Consider the following 18,592-nt stretch of genomic DNA (forward strand, 5'->3'; position numbering starts at 1 on the left):
GTTTGTGAGTGGACATGGGTGGGTGAAGAGGGGAGAGGAAACGAGAATGACCTTTCTCCCTCTAGTGTAGACCTCGGAGGCCAACTAAGGGCCGTGGAGTGTGCAGCCAAAGGGAGCCACAGAAGGTCTGGGAGTAAGGGAATGACCAGCAGGTGAGAGCAGGTCTTCACCTGCACACAGGACCTGTATCACGTGACCCCTCACCCTCCAGCCTGTCTTGCATCCATCACACTCCACTCTGGCCCCTCCAGCAGTTTCCTGTGCCTGACATGTCTTCTCCCCAGCCTCAGCCCCTCACCTGGCCCCTCCACACTCCCATACTGGCCTCAGGAGGCCGCAGTCTGATTCTTTTTTTTTTGTATTAATCATGCTTTTTTATTCTATTTTTTAAATAATTTTTATTGGAGTATAGTTAATTTACAATGTTGTGTTAATTTCAGGTGTACAGCAAAGTGAGTCAGTTATACATATCTCCACTCTTTTTTAGATTCTTTTCCCATATAGGTCATTACAGAGTACTGAGTAGAGTTCCCTGTGCCATACAGTAGGTCCTCATTAGTTATCTATTTTATATAGAGTAGTGTGTATATGTCCATCCCAATCTTTCAGTTTATCCCTCCCCCACCCACAGTCTGAGTCTTAAACCATATTCTTTTTCTGCAGGCCTCTTACAACAGTTTACAATTGTGTGGCCATTGAGGGGCTTCTGGATTTAACGTCAGATTCCCCCATAGAATATGAGCGTTGTGAGGGATGGAACCTGGCTGTTTTATTTGCCATTGTATCCCTAGCACCTGGGACCAAGCCTAGCCTGCAGAAGGGGGCTTGATAAATTTAAAAAAATGATTTATTTTTATTGAGATATAATCAACATATAACCTTGTATTCGTTTTATTTGATTCAATATTTGTATATATTGGCAAATCATTACCACAATAAGTTTAGTTAACATCCATCAGCACAGTTACAACGATTTTTTTTTCCCTGTGATGGACTTTTACCATCTACCCTCTTGGCAACTTTCAAATATATAATACAGTATTGTTACCTATAGTCATTTACTGTACCAATAATTGTTGAAGGAACCAAATGAAAGTAGGTGTCATCTCGCCGAGATGGTGGGATGGAGAAGAGTTTGAAGGGGAGACCACGGAGGAGGTATGGCAGTGACTTGAGAGGGAGAGGGCACAGCCAGAGCACAGGCAAGGGGCAGAAGTCCTGAGAGAGGAAGTGACAGGTCTCAGTACCTGCTGGGCTCCAGTTGAGTGAAACCAGCCCTGAGCCTTTGTTTGGTGCTGGGCCTGGGCCTGCCCCTGGGCTCTGCAGACTCAGGTGCATGTGAATGTCTGTAACTCCAGGTTTGGTGAGATAGGCTATGAACTATGCTGGTGAGGGCATCAGGGAAGGCTTCCTGGAGGAGGATGCCCTGGAGATGGACTTTGAAAGTTGAGGGAGACATGGCCAGGAGGAGGGAAGTGATTCAAAGGTCTCTAAGGTTCTGAGCCTGGCTGAATGTCTGCAGAGTGGGGCCACAGCCAGAGACAGGGGACTTGGGCTTTAGATACACTGATCAGTGACCAGGATCTTGCAGGATGGCCAGGGACCTGTGAGGGGGCCCAGGGTGAGGGGCGGAGTACGGCATGCGTCTCAGGTTCACTCCTGCCTCTGCAGAGCCCTCACCCAGCCCTGCCATCCCACCACTGCACACGCTAGCCTGGGTTCCAGGCCACTGAGACCAGGCTGTGCTGGCCCCATGCCTCATCTCACTCCCTGCCTTCATGCAGCCTCTCCCCAGCCGAGCCTGCCCTCCTTTTCCACTCAGGAACCTCTTTTCCTCCCTTCAGCTCCCCCAGGAAGTCCTCTAGGATTTTTTGTGCTGGGTACTTTTACAGACCTCTCCTTTACCACCTTATGTTTGGTCGTGTACCCCATATTTTAAAGATGGGAAACTGAGGCTCACAGAGGCAAAGTGCCCACAGTCATGATCAGGGAATTAAATCTGGGTCTGCCGACTCAAGCCCACTCTCCTCACTGCACCCCAAAGGCCGAGCAGGCAGGCAGAGAGCCTGGGGGATCAAGGCTGCTTCTCTTAGCCAAAGCTCTCTTCTGGGTGCCCTGGGGTTGGTCATATTGTACGAACAGGAGAGGTGCAATAGAGCACAGTGGTTAGAAGCACAGATCTAAGAGTGCTTGGGTTCAAGTCAGCTCTGCTGCCTCCTCCTATACCTCAATTTTCACTTCTGCAAAATGGGATGATAATAGTACTTACCTTATAGGGTTATTGTGCGATTAAATGATGCACATAGAAAACATTGCTACTGTTATTATATGTATCTCTCACATCTTTGTCCATTCATCTGTCGATGGACATTTAGGTTGTTTCCATGGTTTCCATGGTTGAAACCAGCCATGGTTTCTTGGCTGTTGTGAATAGTGCTGCTATGAACATAGGGGTGCATGTATCTTTTTGAATTATAGTTTTGTCTGGATATATGTCCAGGAGTGGGATTGCTGGATCAATCCAGCAACTCTGGCAACTCTATTTTCATTTTTTTGAGGAACCTCCATACTGTTTTCCAAAGTGGCAGCACCAACTTACATTCCCACCAACAGTGTACGAGGGTTCCCTTTTCTTCGCACCCTCTCCAGGATTTGTTATTTGTAGATTTTTAATGATGCCCATTCTGACCAGTGGGAGGTGATAGCTCGTTGTAGTTTTGATTTGCATTTCTCTGATAATTAGTGATGTTGAGCATTTTTCTGAACATGTCCCTCATCTCATCTCTGGCCTTGCTTATAATCTCAGACCTGAAGCTTGTCTCTTTTCAACATCTTATATTTGCCCTCACCCACAGTTTACTTGTTCGCATAACATTTATTGTTTCGGTCCTTTATACAGGACAGTAGAGGCCTGGTTGGATAAATTATAATACATTAATACTGTATAATACTGGATATCCATGATTGCACAGCAGTTTCAAAATTAACCTCAATGGACTCAGAATGCTTGGATTCAAATCCCAGCTCAACCATTCATTAGCTTTGTGACTTTGGGGAAATTATTTAACTTTTCTGTGCCTCAGTTTCCTCATCTATAAAATGGGCTAACAATAGTATCTACCTGGTATAGTTATTGTAAATAATTTGCAATCTAGAATGGAAGCTCTGTAAGGGCAGGATTTTGGTCTGTTTTATTCATTGCTGTATCCTCAGTGCCTAGCCTAGTGCTGGCACAAAGAAGCTATTCAATAAGTATCTGTTGAACAAATCTGTGGAATAATGAGGTACTGTATATAAAGGAGCACTGTCCAACTGAAATATAATACAACCCACATATATAATTTTAAGCTTTCTAGTAGCCATGTTAAAAAAGTAAAAAGAAACAGGTAGAATTAATTTTAATAATATATATTTGAACATAATACTGTATATCCAAAGTATCATTGTAACATGAAATCAATATAAAAATTATTAATGAGATATCTTCCATTCTTTTTCTCCTACTAAGTCTTCGAAATCTGGTATTTTACACCTATAGCACATTTGAGCTATACAAGAATATCTCAAGCAATGTAATAAAGTAAAACATAGTTCTACCAAAAAATAAAGTGGTATTTAGCAAACAAATATTTTTAAATTTAATTAAAATTAAATAAAAATTTAAACTTAGTTCCTCAGTAACACCAGCCACATTTCAAGAGCTGAGTAGCCACATGTGGCTAGTGGCTATCAGGTTGGGACAGCAAAGATATAAGGTGCCCAGCACAAGCTAAGTTCTTAAGAAGTTCAGCCATTATTACTGGTGATCTGGAAGATGTCTGTGCTTTAGGTTGAGTGAAACCAACCAGTCACCGACCACTGGGTACAACATGATTTCACTCGTGCAAACAAAAAAAAAACCCCACCTCCCAACTATATATGTTAAATATGTAACCCAGATGTATGCAGAAGCCTCCTTATGAGAGCTCCAATCCCAGTCCATGAGAGCAGCAGGAAAAAATGAAACGTACCACCACAGATGCCTGCTGAGGAGGGTGGGCCCAGGACAATGGAAGGCCTTTGTGTTGGCTCCACGAGGAGCTGGGGAGCTGAACTGCTTGGGTAAGGGAAGGAGGAGAATTTGAATTTCCCGAGTCAGGGAAGAATGGGCGAGGGGCAAGATGGTGGGATGTATGGGGCAAAGGACCAGGCAGGGGGTATTTCTTATCGGCAGGGGTGGCTGAAAGGACTTGGAACCCGAGATGATGCTTAAAATTGGTTGCTGCATGGGGTACAATGTGAACCCTTCAAGGAACCCCCGAACCCTTTGTGAATTCTAGTTGGCTGACCGACCAATGTCCTGGGTGCATGAGTTTCAGGGTAGAATCCAGAAAGGGGTTGAGCTTCTCACCTGGGTCAGAGAAAAGAGACGGCAAGGGTAGAACCAAGGCTGGAGACGGAGGAGACAGGAGACTGGACACATTCGGGCCCACCTCTTTCCTCCATGCCTTTCTTGGGGCTCAAGGGGTCCGCACCAACATGGTCGTGGCTGCCTCTGGGAGGACAGTGGGTTTGGGGAGGTGACGGGGATTTTCACGGTTCCTCTATGTTTCTAATCTTTGAATTGTTTCAAAGAATATTTTTATAGTGAGCAGGCAATACATTTATGTTTAGAAGGCAAAGAAAACACTCCCCTCACACCTCCCTCCCAGCCCATTCAAGGAATACACGGGCTGTGTGGAAAATTTAGAACATATGGGCAAGCAGGTAAGAATAAGAAACAAAAGTCATTGTTGACTCCGCTGCCCAGCAGTGACCACTGTGTCCTCAACTGCTAAAACTCTCTGGGGAAGCATCCAGCCTCTGGCTGGTCCCCTGCCACGCAGGCCCTGTCAGGGCCCCACCATTTCCCCCAGCTCCAGAGCAGCCAAAGGTCAGAGTAGCCAAGAAGGTTCCTTTTGGGCCCAGGGACTGAGAGGGATCTGGGCCCCTGTGCTGGGAGTGGAAATGGGGTCCTTGCTTGGGCATGGTGCCTGCTGGGCTCAACTGGGGCTATGCCAGGAGCATGGGAGCAGTGCCCACCTGTGGCACCACGGACACTGCCTTCTCCCAGCACAGAGGTCAGGAGTTTGGACAACTTACTAACTGCTCTGGGCTTCAGTGTTCTTTTTTGTAAAATACTGTTGTGTGGGTTTGAGATAATGTACGTCGTACATTTAGCACAAAGTGATCTTAGTAAGAATAAAAACATCCCAGAAACTAGTCTTTGCTCAGCTAAACCTCCAGCCCTGGTAAAGGAAGTGAGAGGGGGTAAAGTTTTTTTCTGTTAAACATAGTGGGTAAGAGATGGGGTCCCAAGGGCCAGTTTTGTCTGATAGCAGCAGCAGGAGACAGAGTTACTGGCGACCCCGTGTGGGGTGGTAGCACCAGCAGGGAAGCTGGATACATTCAGAGGTTCAGTGGTAGAAAAATGGTGGGTGGTGGGGTGGGAGTTGGCAGCTTTAAGGGCTGGGGCATATCATGCAGACTAGACCAGTGAAGGCAGGTGTACATTCTGGTCTTCACTCTGCCATCAGTGTGGCCCAGGGAGAGCTCCCGGGGACTCAGAATAGTGTGGAGATTTCTAATGCAGCCTTCTGGCTCAGACCACCCAAGTTCAAGTCAGATTTAGTCACTTGCCAATTATGCAATTTTGGGCAAGTTACTTTAACTCTCCTGTGCCTCAATTCTCCCATCCATAAAATGGGAACAATGATGTTACTAGGTTGTAAGAATTAAATAATTCAGATAAAGAGTTTAGGAGAGTATCAGGCTTATAGAGACCTCAGTAAGGATGCAGAGTTGTTGCTATTTCCTTTATGCATCATTAAGAGTGGAAGGTGATCCTTGGGGTTCTTTCTGATTCTTTCAAGTGTTTGACCCAGACTTCTTAGAAGGTGATTTAAGATCCGTCTCTCCTGTTCAGTTCTACCTGTGGCCCTGAAGAAGATAAAGTTTTTGAATAACTGAGAAAAACGTTCTCTACTCCCTGCATTTTTGTGGGAAAACGAAGAGCACGTTTCTGCTGTGGTCAGTCAATAATGCTTCAGCCTTCCCGTCTAGAGCTCAGTCCAGGCTGACAGTTTACATTCACATTTCCAAGCTCAACTCGTTCATTCACACTGCAGATTAAATGTTGTCTGAGCCAGTTTGCAGGACAGAGCCATGGTTTGGGATACAGGGGCTCTGGAGCCAGATGGGCCTTGCTGGGCTCCTGGCTGTGCCACTATAGCACGTGTGACCTCGTAAGGCCACAACTTCTCTGAGACCCAGTTTCTTCACCTATAAAGTCGAGAAATTAATTCCCACCTCTCATTAATGTGAGGATAAAATGAAACAATATATGGAATCAGGGCTGTTTTCAGCTACAAGTAACAGATTACCTGACAAATCTGACAAATTACCGTCTCATTATCTCACAGAAGTATCTGGAGTTGAGTAGCTCTAAAATGAGCTCACCAGCTCAGTGCTGTCCCAGGCTGTCTGCTCTGTCATCCCCTGTGTATTGGCAACATTTGGCTTTATGGTCACAAACTAGTTGCTGCAACTCCAAGATTCACATTGCCATAGGCCACCACCCAAGCAGGGAGTAAGCAGGGGGTAGACAGCAACAAGTTTTTCTCCTTTAGAAACCTTCTTCCTCAAACTTTAGTGGACACGAGAATCACCTGAAGAGATTTTAAAATCACAGAGTCCTGAGCCCCTTCTCCAGCAATCTGAGTCTGTGGGTCTGGGGTAGGACTCCAGACCTGCACTGCTCACAAGTTCACAGGTATTCTGAGGCACTGCCCCAGAGAGTGTTAATAGTGGCTTGGACTGGGGTTGTGTCTTACCCTGGCATTAACCTTCTTCCTTGAGAAAGAAAAGGCTGAGGAAAGGATTAAAGTGCTGATCCTTTACTTGGGAGATGCAAGCCCAGGGTGACGAGGGTGAGGAAAAGGAAAGATGCAGAGCCATGAAATGGGATGCATTACACACTGGCTACTGCTTCCCAACAAGCTGCAGAGACACAGCAGGACATTCAGAGGGTGTATCTGCTTGGCACAAGAGCCTTTCCTGGAAGAGCTTAAAGGAGGAAACTTGGAGGCAGACAGAGGTGTTTACCAGCCCAGTTCCCTCCCCTTTCATCGCCTGTTTGCTATCTTTCAACTTCTGCCTCTGGGGAGCTAATGACTCCACAGTTCTGGACCAAATCAACCAGCCACTTGGCTGCCTTTTAGGAAGCCAGATCTCATGGCCCAGGAGTGGTCTTTCATCCAAGTCTGCAAGTGGAGGGCTGGCTTGGTGCAGGTGGGATCCAAATGAGAGCTGAAGAGGCAGCTGAGGAACCTCATAGAGTCTGCGTCCACTGTAGGTAGGATGATGTACACTGGTTGGGTCCAAAACAGATTTTAAAAATTGAGCCAATAGAATTTTATCAATGGATTGATCATGAATGGACTGATGGACTGGGAGAGAGAAATTAAGGTTTTGGTGGACGATGGTGCCACTTACTTAGATGGGGAAAGCCTGAGGGAAAGATTCTTTGTTAGGAAAATTAATAAATTTTTGTTAGATTGGTGAAGTCTATTAAGTGGTCTAAGTCTGGATCTGAGGGGAGAGGTTCTGTCTGGAGATAAGAATTTGAGTCACTGTCACGTAGATGGTACTTAAAATCAGAACACTGGTTGTGGACACCTAAGAGGTTCGTTGAGAGGAAAAAGGAGATAGGGGAGAATTTTTGACTCTGGCAATATGTACACCACTGTGGCCTGTTTAACAGGTGGGGGAGAGGCAAAATCCTCCTTACTGGAGCGGGTTGAGGAGAGACTGCGGGGAGAGAAAGTGGTGATGGAGAAAACAGACAACTTCCTTGAGTAGTTTTGCTGTGAAGCGGAGCAGAAAAATGGGGTGGTGGCTCAAGAGGGCCAAGGGAAGATGCTTTTGAGGTTTGGTGTGTTTGCCCACAGGAATGATCCAGTAGAGGAGAAATGGATAAGGCAAGAGAAAAAGGGGACACCTGCAAGGGTTTAGTCTTAGAGGAGCTGAGAGGGATGGATCTGGATGACAAGTTGAAGGCTTGGACTTAGAGAAGAGAGGTCTACCCCCATAAGAGGAGGGGATGCAGGTGGTAGGGGAGGAGGTGGGAAGATGAGGGGGCTCCTCTCGACTGCATCTTCCATGACTATGAAACTTGAGGGGAAGTCACCGATGAGGATGGAGATGGGGTGTTGCAGAGGGGAGATGAGGTAAAGGTGTGGAACAGGTTATCTGAGAGAGGAAAGGTGAATCTTTCAGGGAAATGTAACAGGGGGGTTGGCAGTGTTTGGGGCCCATTTGAAATGTGGTCTTAACTGTGAAGTGAGTCCAGCTGCACAGCAGTGGGTGTTTTCTGCAGCGTTCAGCTGTCTGCATGCACATACTGGCTAAGTGCTGGGTGAGATGACGGAGGTGGGAGAAGGGAGCTGAGTGTGGCTTCAATGCTGGGCAATGCAACCTAACTTGGGTGAGAAATGAAGACATTAAGAGAGGAGGTGACTGGCGGAGAAAAAGTGAAAAAAGTCAGTGAATTGGGAGGCTGGGCTGGAAGAGACTAAGGTTATTATATAAAGGCACCAATATAAAGTTAACCACTGAGCAAAAACACACACCTTTCTCAACAACAAAACCAAACAGCTAAAAAAAAAAAAACTAAAAGAAAAAATATATACTACATAAGAAGAACTATATACAAAAAACTTGAAATACATGTAAATATAACACAAAACAATATGATGAATGCTGCTGTAAAAGGAGTGAGGGATCTGTCACACATCTCCAGATTATACTGTTAAGTGAATAAGCAAGGTGGGGAAATGTATGCTATCTTTATATAAGAAAGGGGGAATATAACATTATTTATCTGTTAGAGGGCATAAGGCAGAGAATGATAAAGGAACAGAAGCTAGACTTCTCTGACTACATCTTGTTTTGTAGATTAGACCTGGAACTATATAATTACTTCACATAAGCAAAATTAAACTAGGTAATTCCCTGGCAGTCCAGTGGTTAGGACTCCGTGCTTCCACTGCAGGGGGCATGGGTTCAATCCCTGGTCAAGAAACTAAGATCCTGTAAGCCTCACGGTGCAGGAAAAAAAAAAAATTAAACTAAAAAATTCTTAAAGAATGTAAAAATAAAACAGGTTAATAATATAAATGTGTATCCAGTTAGGGGCAAGCCACACAGGGAGGAAGTATACTAAGTTAAGTTTAAAACCAATTGCAATGAGACCCTGTTTGGATTCTCAAACAAAAAAATTACTTAAAAAAAAAAAAAAGGGCTTCCCTGGTGGCGCAGTGGTTGAGAATCCGCCTGCCAATGCAGGGGACACAGGTTCGATCCCTGGTCCGGGAAGATCCCACATGCCGCGGAGCAACTAAGCCCGTGCGCCACAACTACTGAGGAGCCTGTGCTCTAGAGCCCGTGAGCCACAACTACTGAGCCCACATGCCACAACTACTGAAGCCCACGCACCTAGAGTCCATGCTCCACAATGAGAGAAGCGACTGCAATGAGAAGTCTGCCCACTGCAACAAAGAGTAGCCCCTACTTGCCGCAACAAAGACCCAACACAGCCAAAAATAAATAAGTAAATTTATTTAAATAAAAAGACACTTAGAAATTTGAGAACTTGAGTATTTCATAATATTAAGGAATTAATGTTTTTGATATGCTACTGGTATAGTGAGTATTTTAAAAAGTCCATACCTTTAAAGATATATACTGAAGTATTTATGGATGAAACATGATGTCAGGTTATAGTAAGAGAAGTAAGCAGACAGTGGTACTAAATAAAACAAGACTGGCCACGAGTTGATAATTACAGAAGCTATGTGACAGGTACATGGGGGTTTGTTACATTATTCTAGTTTTGCACATATTTAAAATTTTCCATGACAAAAAAAATGAAAAAAATTTTTCCCAAAGTTCACCATGATTTAGGCACTCACTGGAAATGAGTGATAATGGGGAGGGAGGTGGGCATCTGGGCTAACTTTCAGGATGATTGCTTGAGGGATGGAATGCTTTTACCAGATGTGGGACCAGCAGGGGACATCAGTTTGTGAAGAACAAGATGAGTTCCATTTTGGTCACGCTGAATTTGGGGTCCTGTGGTATGTCTAGGTGGGATTGCACAGGAAGTTGGTGGAAACACTAAACTCAAGAGAGATGTGGGGGCTTCCCTGGTGGCACAGTGGCTAAGAATCCGCCTGCCAATGCAGGGGACACAGGTTCAAGCCCTAGTCGGGGAAGATCCCACATGCTGCAGAGCAACTAAGCCCATGTGCCCCAACTACTGAGCCTGCGCTCTAGAGCTTGTGTGTCACAACTACCGAGCCCATGTGCCACAACTACTGAAGCCCGCGCGCCTAGAGAGCCCATGCTCTGCAACGAGAAGCCACCGCAATGAGAAGCCCGCGCAAGACCCAACGCAACCAAAAATAAAAATTAAAAAAAAATATATATATAAATTTGGGCTTCCCTGGTGGCGCAGTGGTTGAGAGTCCACCTGCTGATGCAGGGGACACGGGTTTGTGCCCCGGTCTGGGAATATCCCGCATGCCGCGGAGCGGCTGGGCCCGTTACCCATGGCCGCTGAGCCTGCGCGTCCGGAGCCTGTGCTCCGCGAAGGGAGAGTGAGAGGCCCGCGTACCGCAAAAGAAAATTTAAAAAAAAAAAAAAAAAAAAGAGGGAATGCTTGGACCTCACACCATATACAAAAATTAACTCAAAATGGTTCAAAAACCTAAATTTAAGAGCTAAAATTACTTAAAACTCTTAGAAGACATAAGTGTAAATCTTTATGACCTTGGACTAGGCAATGGTGGATTTAGATATGACACCAAAGGACAAGCAACCAAAAATAAAATAGGCTAAGACTCCATGCTCCCAATGCAGGGGGCCCAGGTTCAATCCCTGGTCAGGGAACTAGATCCAACATGCTGCAACTAAAGATCCTGCATGTTGCAACTAAGACCCGCTGCAACCAAATAAATAAATATTTTTAAATGGGCAAAGGATTTCAATAAACATTTCTCAAAAAAAAAAAAAGGAATTCCCTGGTGGTCTGGTGGTTAGGACTCCATGCTTCCACTGCAGGTTCAATCCTTGGTCAGGGAACTAGGATCCCACATGCCATGCGGCAAAAAAAACCCCACAAATAGCCAATAAGCACCTGAAAAGATGCTCAACATCCTAGTCATTAGGGAAATGCAAATCAATACCACAATGAAATATCACTGCATACCCACCAGGATGCCTATAATAAAACAGAAAAGTATGTGTTGACAAGGATGTGGGGAAACTGGAACCCTCATACATCACTGGTAGGAATGTAAAATGGCACGGCTGCTTTGGAAAACTGTTGGTTCCTCAAAAAGTTAAGAGATGGCATATGGCCCAGCAATTCCACTCCTATGTATATACCCCAAAGAACTGGAAACATGTTCACACAGAAATTTGTACACAATACTCATAGCAGTATTCGTAATAGCCAAAAGGTGGAAACAACCTGAACGTCCAACTCATCAATGGATAAAATATGGTATATCATCCATACAATGGACATTTAGCAATAAAATGAAGTACATACTTCTCTCGTGGCGCAGTGGTTAAGAATCCGCCTGCCAAGGCAAGGGACACGGGTTCAAGCCCTGGTCTGGGAAGATCCCACATGCCGCAACTAAGTCCGTGTGCCACAACTGCTGAGCCTGCACTCTAGAGTCTGTGCTCCGCAACGAGAAGCCACCGAAATGAGAAGCCTGCGCACCGCAGTGAAGAGTAGCCCCCGCTCACCGCAACTAGAGAAAGCCCGTGCGCAGCAACGAAGACCCAACATAGCCAAAAAAAAAAAAAAAGTAAAAAGTAAAGACAATGTGGATTAGTGGTTGCCTAGGGCTGGGGGGAGAGGGAATGGGGAACAACTGCTAATAGGTATGAGGTTTCTTTCTGGAGTGCTAAGAATATTCTGGAATTACTGGTAATTGTTGCACAACTTGTGAGTATTCTAAAAACCACTGAACTACAGGCTTTAACATGGTGAATTTCATGGTGTCTGAATTATTTCTCAACTTAAAATAAAGGTGGGAGGCTTGTGCTCAGCAGTGTCAAATACTGCACTCAAGCCACGCAAGGTGAGGCTTGGAGACATCACAGGAACCGAGTGCAGCAGTGATTGTCCACTCAACCCTTCTTCTGTCATCATCTATCCCTTCCCGATTCAATTTCAATAATTCTGGCTGAATCCGAAACAGATTCTGTGGTTTCATCCCTCTTGCCACGATTGGTTTAAGACTGGGCAGGTGACCTACTTCTGCCCAATTAGACACAAGCTACTAAGGCACTTCTGGGAAATAACTCATTGTTCTTTTTTTTACCACACCAAGCAGCATGCGGGATCTCAGTTCCCCGGCCAGGAATCACCAGGGAAGTCCTGCATAATTCACTCTTCTTAAGGAGAAAAAAAGAAACAATCTTCTGCCTCTGGACACTGGTGTCAAGTTGAGGTCTGGAGCAGCTGACTGCTGAGGTGGGTGGACAACATTCTGAGAGCGGCAGAGCAGCAAAGTTGGAAATAACCACCCAGGTCCTTAGAACCACTCTACCTCAGTACTTCTCTTAGGGAATAAATCCTGTTTTAGCCGTTTGATTTTTTTTTAATTTAAAGAGCCAAAGCAGAGTCGCCAGTAACTCTTCCCAAATGGGCTTGGAGACAGGACTAAGGGGAAGGGAATCCATTTTTATATTCTCTGATTATTTTTAGTTCAGGTCAGGACTGCCACTGATCAAACTATTATGGCTGTTGTAAATGTCCTCACCAGGTTTTCACATTTGGTTTCTTGATTTTTAAGCCCAGGCACTCTCATGGTCCACAGCCAGTCAAATCGGCAAATATTTTCTGGGAAGGAAAAAAAAGTTCAAGTTCACTCTTCTCATCCTAATTTCTAGGTAACACAAAAAAATGGTTACTACTGAGTATAACCCAAGCCAGTCACTTCATATCTGAATGTGTTTCTTAGCTATCAAATGGGGGTAATACCTACACAGGATTGACCCTAAGATTAAAGGAGAGCATCTGGCCGAACTTCTAGCATGGTCCATGGCTCAACACGTCTCGACAACCTGAACTCTTAACAAATACTAATGAGATAACCCCAACTGTGGCTTTCCTCAAATCCTGCAACTTCTGTGCAAGTAACAAGTTGCCATACCCCCACTCCTAACAGCTGTATCAGGCTCCACTCCGGAAGATGACACCATCCCCGAATAAAAATTAACAACCTACATCCTAGAACTATTTCAGCAATAATGGAAGCAAATGCCTGGAAATTGCCCAAGTGGGCAAACGTTACTTTATCCAAAAGGTGCCCCTTAAAAGTCGAACTCAGAAACTATTTTTGACTAAAGTTGGCGGTTTGAACCAGGACTCTGCTACTCATTAGATGTACTCATAACCGCTTCTCTTTAGATGTACACGTAACCTTGAACAAGTCTCTTCATGTGAGCCGTTTCCTCATCGGTAAAAAGGGTGTTAAACACTTGCATTACACAACTATCTCAAAACTGAAGATTGGAGATAATACACAGAAAACTTATCAATGAAGAGCTTAACTGATATGAAAGCTCTACCATTTTGACTAAAGGGATAAAGCAATGTAAGATTTTTTTTTAAAATAGCCTCCAATTTACTTTATTCCTCTCAAACAACAGGTGACCCATGAAAGCAAATTCAAATTGCAAGCATCAATTTATTACAAGTTCTATTTCCTAACATAACTTCTTGCTATTTCCCTAGAGGAAAGGGGTTCTCTGAAGGGTCTCCAGAATAAGGCAATCAGCAAAGTCCCCATTAATGTCTTTGCTTTTGGAGCTAGAGCAGTTTACCAACAAGGACAAGAATTTAACCAATTCACAGAAGATTTGCAGGTCTGCTCAACAGCAGGGCGCCATCTGCCTTACACATCTTATGGTCAACCGTGTAGACACACAGGCATTTTCTTCTCGCACAAGGACTATACAGCCGTTATCTATTAACTTGCTAATTTTACAGAGATCTTAAATGTGAATGAAGTGGAAAGGCTCTTGTACCATCAGCTGCCAGGCCCAAACCTCAGATCTACCAAATACCTGCATTTAAAAATACACTTCAGGTAGTTCTACATAACCAAGTACAGAAACCACTTCTCTGCTCCCAGCCTCTCACCACCTGTCTACTCCTGGGATCTTTCCCAAGTCCACGTAGCACTGTGTTCTACAGATGGACCATAAAGACTGACTGTACATGGAACCTCTACACCTCACACCAGAATGCATCCTGTCCCAAGAGACTTGGAGAAACCAGGCTCCCCCACTCCTGGGAAAAGATTAGAGGCAGCATTCCAAGTCAAACTGTATCCAGCTTTATTAAAGATACTTTTCATAAACAATCATGGTATTTCAGGCAGGACATGGGCAGACAATCGTTAACAGTATACAACTTTCAAACTCCCTTTTGCAATGGACTACCAAAATCAGAAAGCCACTATAAAACCCCATGAAGTCTTCATGTGATGCTCTGAACAGGGAAAGTTTAGAGTGAGGGTTGACATTTCACATTTAGTATGTTGTTTAACAACTTTTCACAAGCCGACCCTGACTTTCAGGAAATGAAAATGGCAAAAGTATCAATCTGAAGATCCACAATCTAAAAAAGGAACCGCTGCTCTTTTGAGGGACGCCATCTCAATGGTGACAATGCAAAGTCCAGATTGCCTGACATACTGGTAACCAATTTTTGGGGGTCAGGTTCCAACAGGTCTCTGGGTTTAAGGGAGTCAAGTCTATGCTGAAGGTGGAGAGGGAGAAGAGAACATAAAAACTAACTTTAGTTTCCACACCACAAGGCATTTGTGCCAAGGTGGCTACTGTGTGTCAGTATCAAGGAACCCCCTCCTTCCTGGGAACCAAGAGGAAGTCTCTCAAAACCAGACGGGAAAGGTGTTTTTCTCCCATGTCAATCCAGCTTCAGAGACAATCTATTAGTGACATGTGCTCTTCCCCCAAAAAACAACAATGAAGTGTTCTGTATGCTAACAACATAGCTTAAAAAAAAAAAAGTAAAACAAAATTCTGCATTTTTATAAAACTTGATAAAAAATAGTATTTCAAACTGTACAGTCACCAGAAGTACACAGTTATCAAAAATGCACACTTCACTTGGCATCTCCAGCACCTTCAGCTTTCTGTGCCTAAAAGAAAAACAGACAGATGAATACAATATATAGATGTGGAAACTATCTTCATTTATATTTCATTTATAGCATTACTTTGCTCCCAGGCCAAAGTTCAGGTTTTAGGTACTTTGACACTGAGACTCAGTACTTCTTTTGAAAATGACTTGGCAGGTAACTTTGCTAAGTCACTTCCCCTCTGGACCTTACTGTAAAACTGGGGAAGGGGGCACACCAGTATTACAAGATCTGAGGTTATTCCCAACTTGAAAACCATGGTGTAGCATGAGCGCGACACCTAACGACAGGACAAGGCTCATACCACAGCTCTCTTTATTGGACGGCAGAGCCTTCAAGAATCCAGATTAAACTCACAGAAAAAAACCACAAGCAAATTCCAGACTAAAAGGTGCACTTGGAGCGACACAGATGTAATAAAAAGGCCACAAAAGCTTTTGGGATCATTAACTGATTGAATGGGCAGACTTAACGTAAAGTGAAAATAGTTGTACCTGGTCTGTTTTGGCATCTCCATTTTCTGCAGGATTATTCCCATCCTTGCCAGCATCAGCTTTCCCCTTTTTCCCTTTGGGTACCTTCTCTCCCTTCTAAAATGGGGGGATGGGGGGAAAAAAGCTGTTTCTCCTCATTTCATATCACCGGGATACAAGTCTACAAAGCTCTGCACAAAGTAGGGCTGTTGATCAAATATAAGATACACAAATAAACTACATACCCTCCCCCATTCATAAAAACAAGGCCAAACTGTGGTCTTCAATACACGGAATTCTTTATCTGAATGTAAATAATAGAATAAGACAGCTTAAACACTTGCACTTGTTTAATACCCAAGTGTACAGTTTCCTGTAAATTGAAGACAGAGTTCTTGGTTAAGGACCAGTCCTATTAACTCTGTCAAATCTCAACTCTGTGTCAACAGATGAAGTTGTTATATAGCAGGTCTCCCTGTCAGCAACATGGGAAACTGTTCAGGCTTTTATGTAAATCCTAGATGCATGTTTGTCTCACCGTCCTACTCACCTTTGCAGGGGCCTTTTTAGGCTTGGGCTCTGGCTTTGGAGGAATAGGTTTCTTTTATTTGGGGGAGAAAAGGAAAGCAGAGAACATTAGTACAATGGACCAAAGAAAACAACCCACAACCAAACCACAGCACCACTGGCATAGAAGTTTCTCCTACTTTGTAAAGTTTGTGGCGGGCTTTCCATTAGAACTTCATATCTTCAGAAACCCACTCAAGTAACACTCGGAAGTGTCCCACTTTGGCTACAGCCATCACAATTTCAGAACGAGCAAATTCCAAATGGGCAAGAGTCCATAGCAGAGTAAGTCATTCAATACCAGCCACTGACCGTAATTCATGGGAAGCAAAGGGAACCGTTTTTCAATGCTTTTTAGTTTCAGGGAATAATATGAAAATTTAAAAGCAGACACACTTACAGCAGATAACCTTGCAGATCTTCTCTGTGGCTATTTAAAAAAAATAAAGAAAATTACAAATAGGACAGTTGAACCACTTAAATACAAAAAAGTTTTGCACCTGAATTGTTCTAGACTATAGGAAGTAAAGAGAGCTTACTGAGGCAAATTCAGGACTATGAATATGGTTAATTACCACTAAAGGAGCCCAAGGCTTTGTGAGACTCCAAAAGCAGTGAGAGTAAGACTTACTTCATCCTTCACCTTGGTTTTATCTCCTTTAGCATCCCCTTCAGCCTATAAAAAACAAGCAAAAGCTAAGAAAGCTGCAGTTTCTGAAGCAGTTCTTAATGATTCAGTAAACTTAACGAAGTCCTAAAGGGGGGAGAAAAAAAATCGAAGGGAATCTTGCACACAACTTTCCTAAGACATACAAATCCTCAGTTTGTGGCATCCCCAGCTCCTATGCAAATCCCCGAAGTGCTCAGAAAGCGCTAGGAACGCTGTTATGTGTCAGCCTCACACCCGGTCTGGCTCATAACGCGCAGGGACGGCGGGGCCCCGCGAAGCGCGCGCAAAGCTGGAGCGAGGCGCGCGAAGCGCAGCCCGCGCCGCCGCGCCAGGCAGAAGCAACAGCTGTACTAGGAGCAAACAAACCCCTCCGGAGGCGGGGCCCGAGCGCCGTTGCCATGGCAGCCGTCGAGGGCGGGAGACGGGAGGAGCACGCAGCCGGGGGAACTCGTGGGCGGCAGCGGCGCGCACCGGGGCGAGTCTCGTGCGCGGGGGCCGTGGGCGGCGCGCGGTGGAGGTGGGGCCACACTGCGAAGTCCCGCCCCCAGGGAAGAGGGCCCCGCCCCCTCACGGCGGCGGTTTTTTGGCGGCAGCGCGTTCCCCCGCCCGCCAACCCCGAATGCCGCCTTCCCGCCCTTTCGGGTTTGAATTGCCCGCCCGCGGGGAAGGGGGGGGGGGCTAGCGATGGGGGGAGGGGGCGCGGGGCGGGCACGTCGAGCCCAAGGGGAGCGGGATAAACAGCCGCCAACATGGCTCCTCCCGCCGCGGCCGCCGCTCCTCCAATATGGCCTCTGGCGCCCGCGGGCAGCCAAGCCGCGCAGGGTTAGCCCGGGGCCGCCTGACACCGCCTCGAGCTACCGCGCCGGGGGGCTGAGTCTGCTCCAGCTCGCCGCTGATTCGCGCTTCCCAAAGCCGGGGAAGCGGCGGCGGCTGCTGCATTGGTGGTGGTGGTGGCGGTGGTGGCGGCGGCGGCGGCCCAGCGCCTGGGGCCCTCGCGCCACGTACCTTTCTCTTGGGCATGGTGGCGACGGCGGCGGGACGTATGCGCTGGACACGGGGATGCAGTGGCGCGCGGCTTTGGCCAGTCCAAGGGTCGCTCTCGCCTCTTCTTCACACTGCTCGGGCTCCGGGGGGTTTATAAAGTTTTTATAGCGCTGGGAGCCCCGGACCGGTTAGAACCGGATTTCACCTCCCGCCGCCGTTCATTGGCCCAGCTGGGGTCACGTGGGCGGGGTTTAAACTCACCTCCTCTGGAGGGAGTGAGGAGGGGGGTATGGGGGGGAGGGCGCGCGAGACGGCGGCGCGCCTAGGGGGTGGGGGCGCAGTGGGGGAGGCGCGCGTCGAGGGCAATAAATGAGGGAGGGTGGTGCGACTCGGCGGGCTCTGGGTTTCGGCTCCCGCCAAGAGCTGGCTTTTCCAAACTACCAAGTTCCTTCCACCTTATGCAACCGAGCTACCCACTTCTCCAAGCCATGCGACACTTAGGGCGCATCTCAGCCGCTTTCCTTCCTGTTCCCGCTGGGGGCCCCAGAAGAAGGGTTTGCTAGGCCTGGCCGCACTGCCCTTCTCCGCCGGAGGCGGGAGGAAGCGCGCGGCTTGGAGGCACAAGCTGCAGT

At 46.0% G+C, this 18,592-nt stretch overlaps 1 protein-coding gene across 2 annotated transcripts; it reads right to left on the reverse strand.

The window, feature by feature from the left end:
* Positions 1 to 14,422: 14,422 nt before the first annotated feature.
* On the reverse strand, positions 14,423 to 18,227 carry HMGN2 (high mobility group nucleosomal binding domain 2). Of its 2 annotated transcripts, none has more exons than XM_019938412.3 (6): positions 17,982 to 18,227; positions 16,938 to 16,982; positions 16,707 to 16,736; positions 16,290 to 16,340; positions 15,761 to 15,856; positions 14,423 to 15,266 (listed from the first exon to the last, which is right to left on the reverse strand). In XM_019938412.3, the coding sequence occupies exons 1-6, from the start codon at positions 17,994 to 17,996 to the stop codon at positions 15,231 to 15,233; spliced, it is 273 nt and encodes a 90-aa protein (XP_019793971.1). In that variant the 5' UTR covers positions 17,997 to 18,227; the 3' UTR covers positions 14,423 to 15,230. The 2 variants fall into 2 exon arrangements, with proteins under 2 accessions (XP_019793971.1, XP_073649833.1); XM_073793732.1 differs by having other exon boundaries at positions 16,950 to 16,982; positions 17,982 to 18,218.
* Between the last annotated feature and the right edge of the window lie 365 nt (positions 18,228 to 18,592).

The sequence above is a fragment of the Tursiops truncatus genome, chromosome 1, assembly GCF_011762595.2.
Source record: "Tursiops truncatus isolate mTurTru1 chromosome 1, mTurTru1.mat.Y, whole genome shotgun sequence".
NCBI lineage: Eukaryota > Metazoa > Chordata > Mammalia > Artiodactyla > Delphinidae > Tursiops > Tursiops truncatus.

What these genes read in the sequence shown, in the direction of transcription:
- HMGN2 (XM_019938412.3), bottom strand. An exon ending in CTAAAAAGGCCCCTGCAAAG is followed by an intron (nt 15,857 to 16,289) that starts GTGAGTAGGACG and finishes CCCCCATTTTAG; the next exon opens with AAGGGAGAGAAGGTACCCAA. An exon ending in GAGATGCCAAAACAGACCAG is followed by an intron (nt 15,267 to 15,760) that starts GTACAACTATTT and finishes TTTTTCTTTTAG; the next exon opens with GCACAGAAAGCTGAAGGTGC.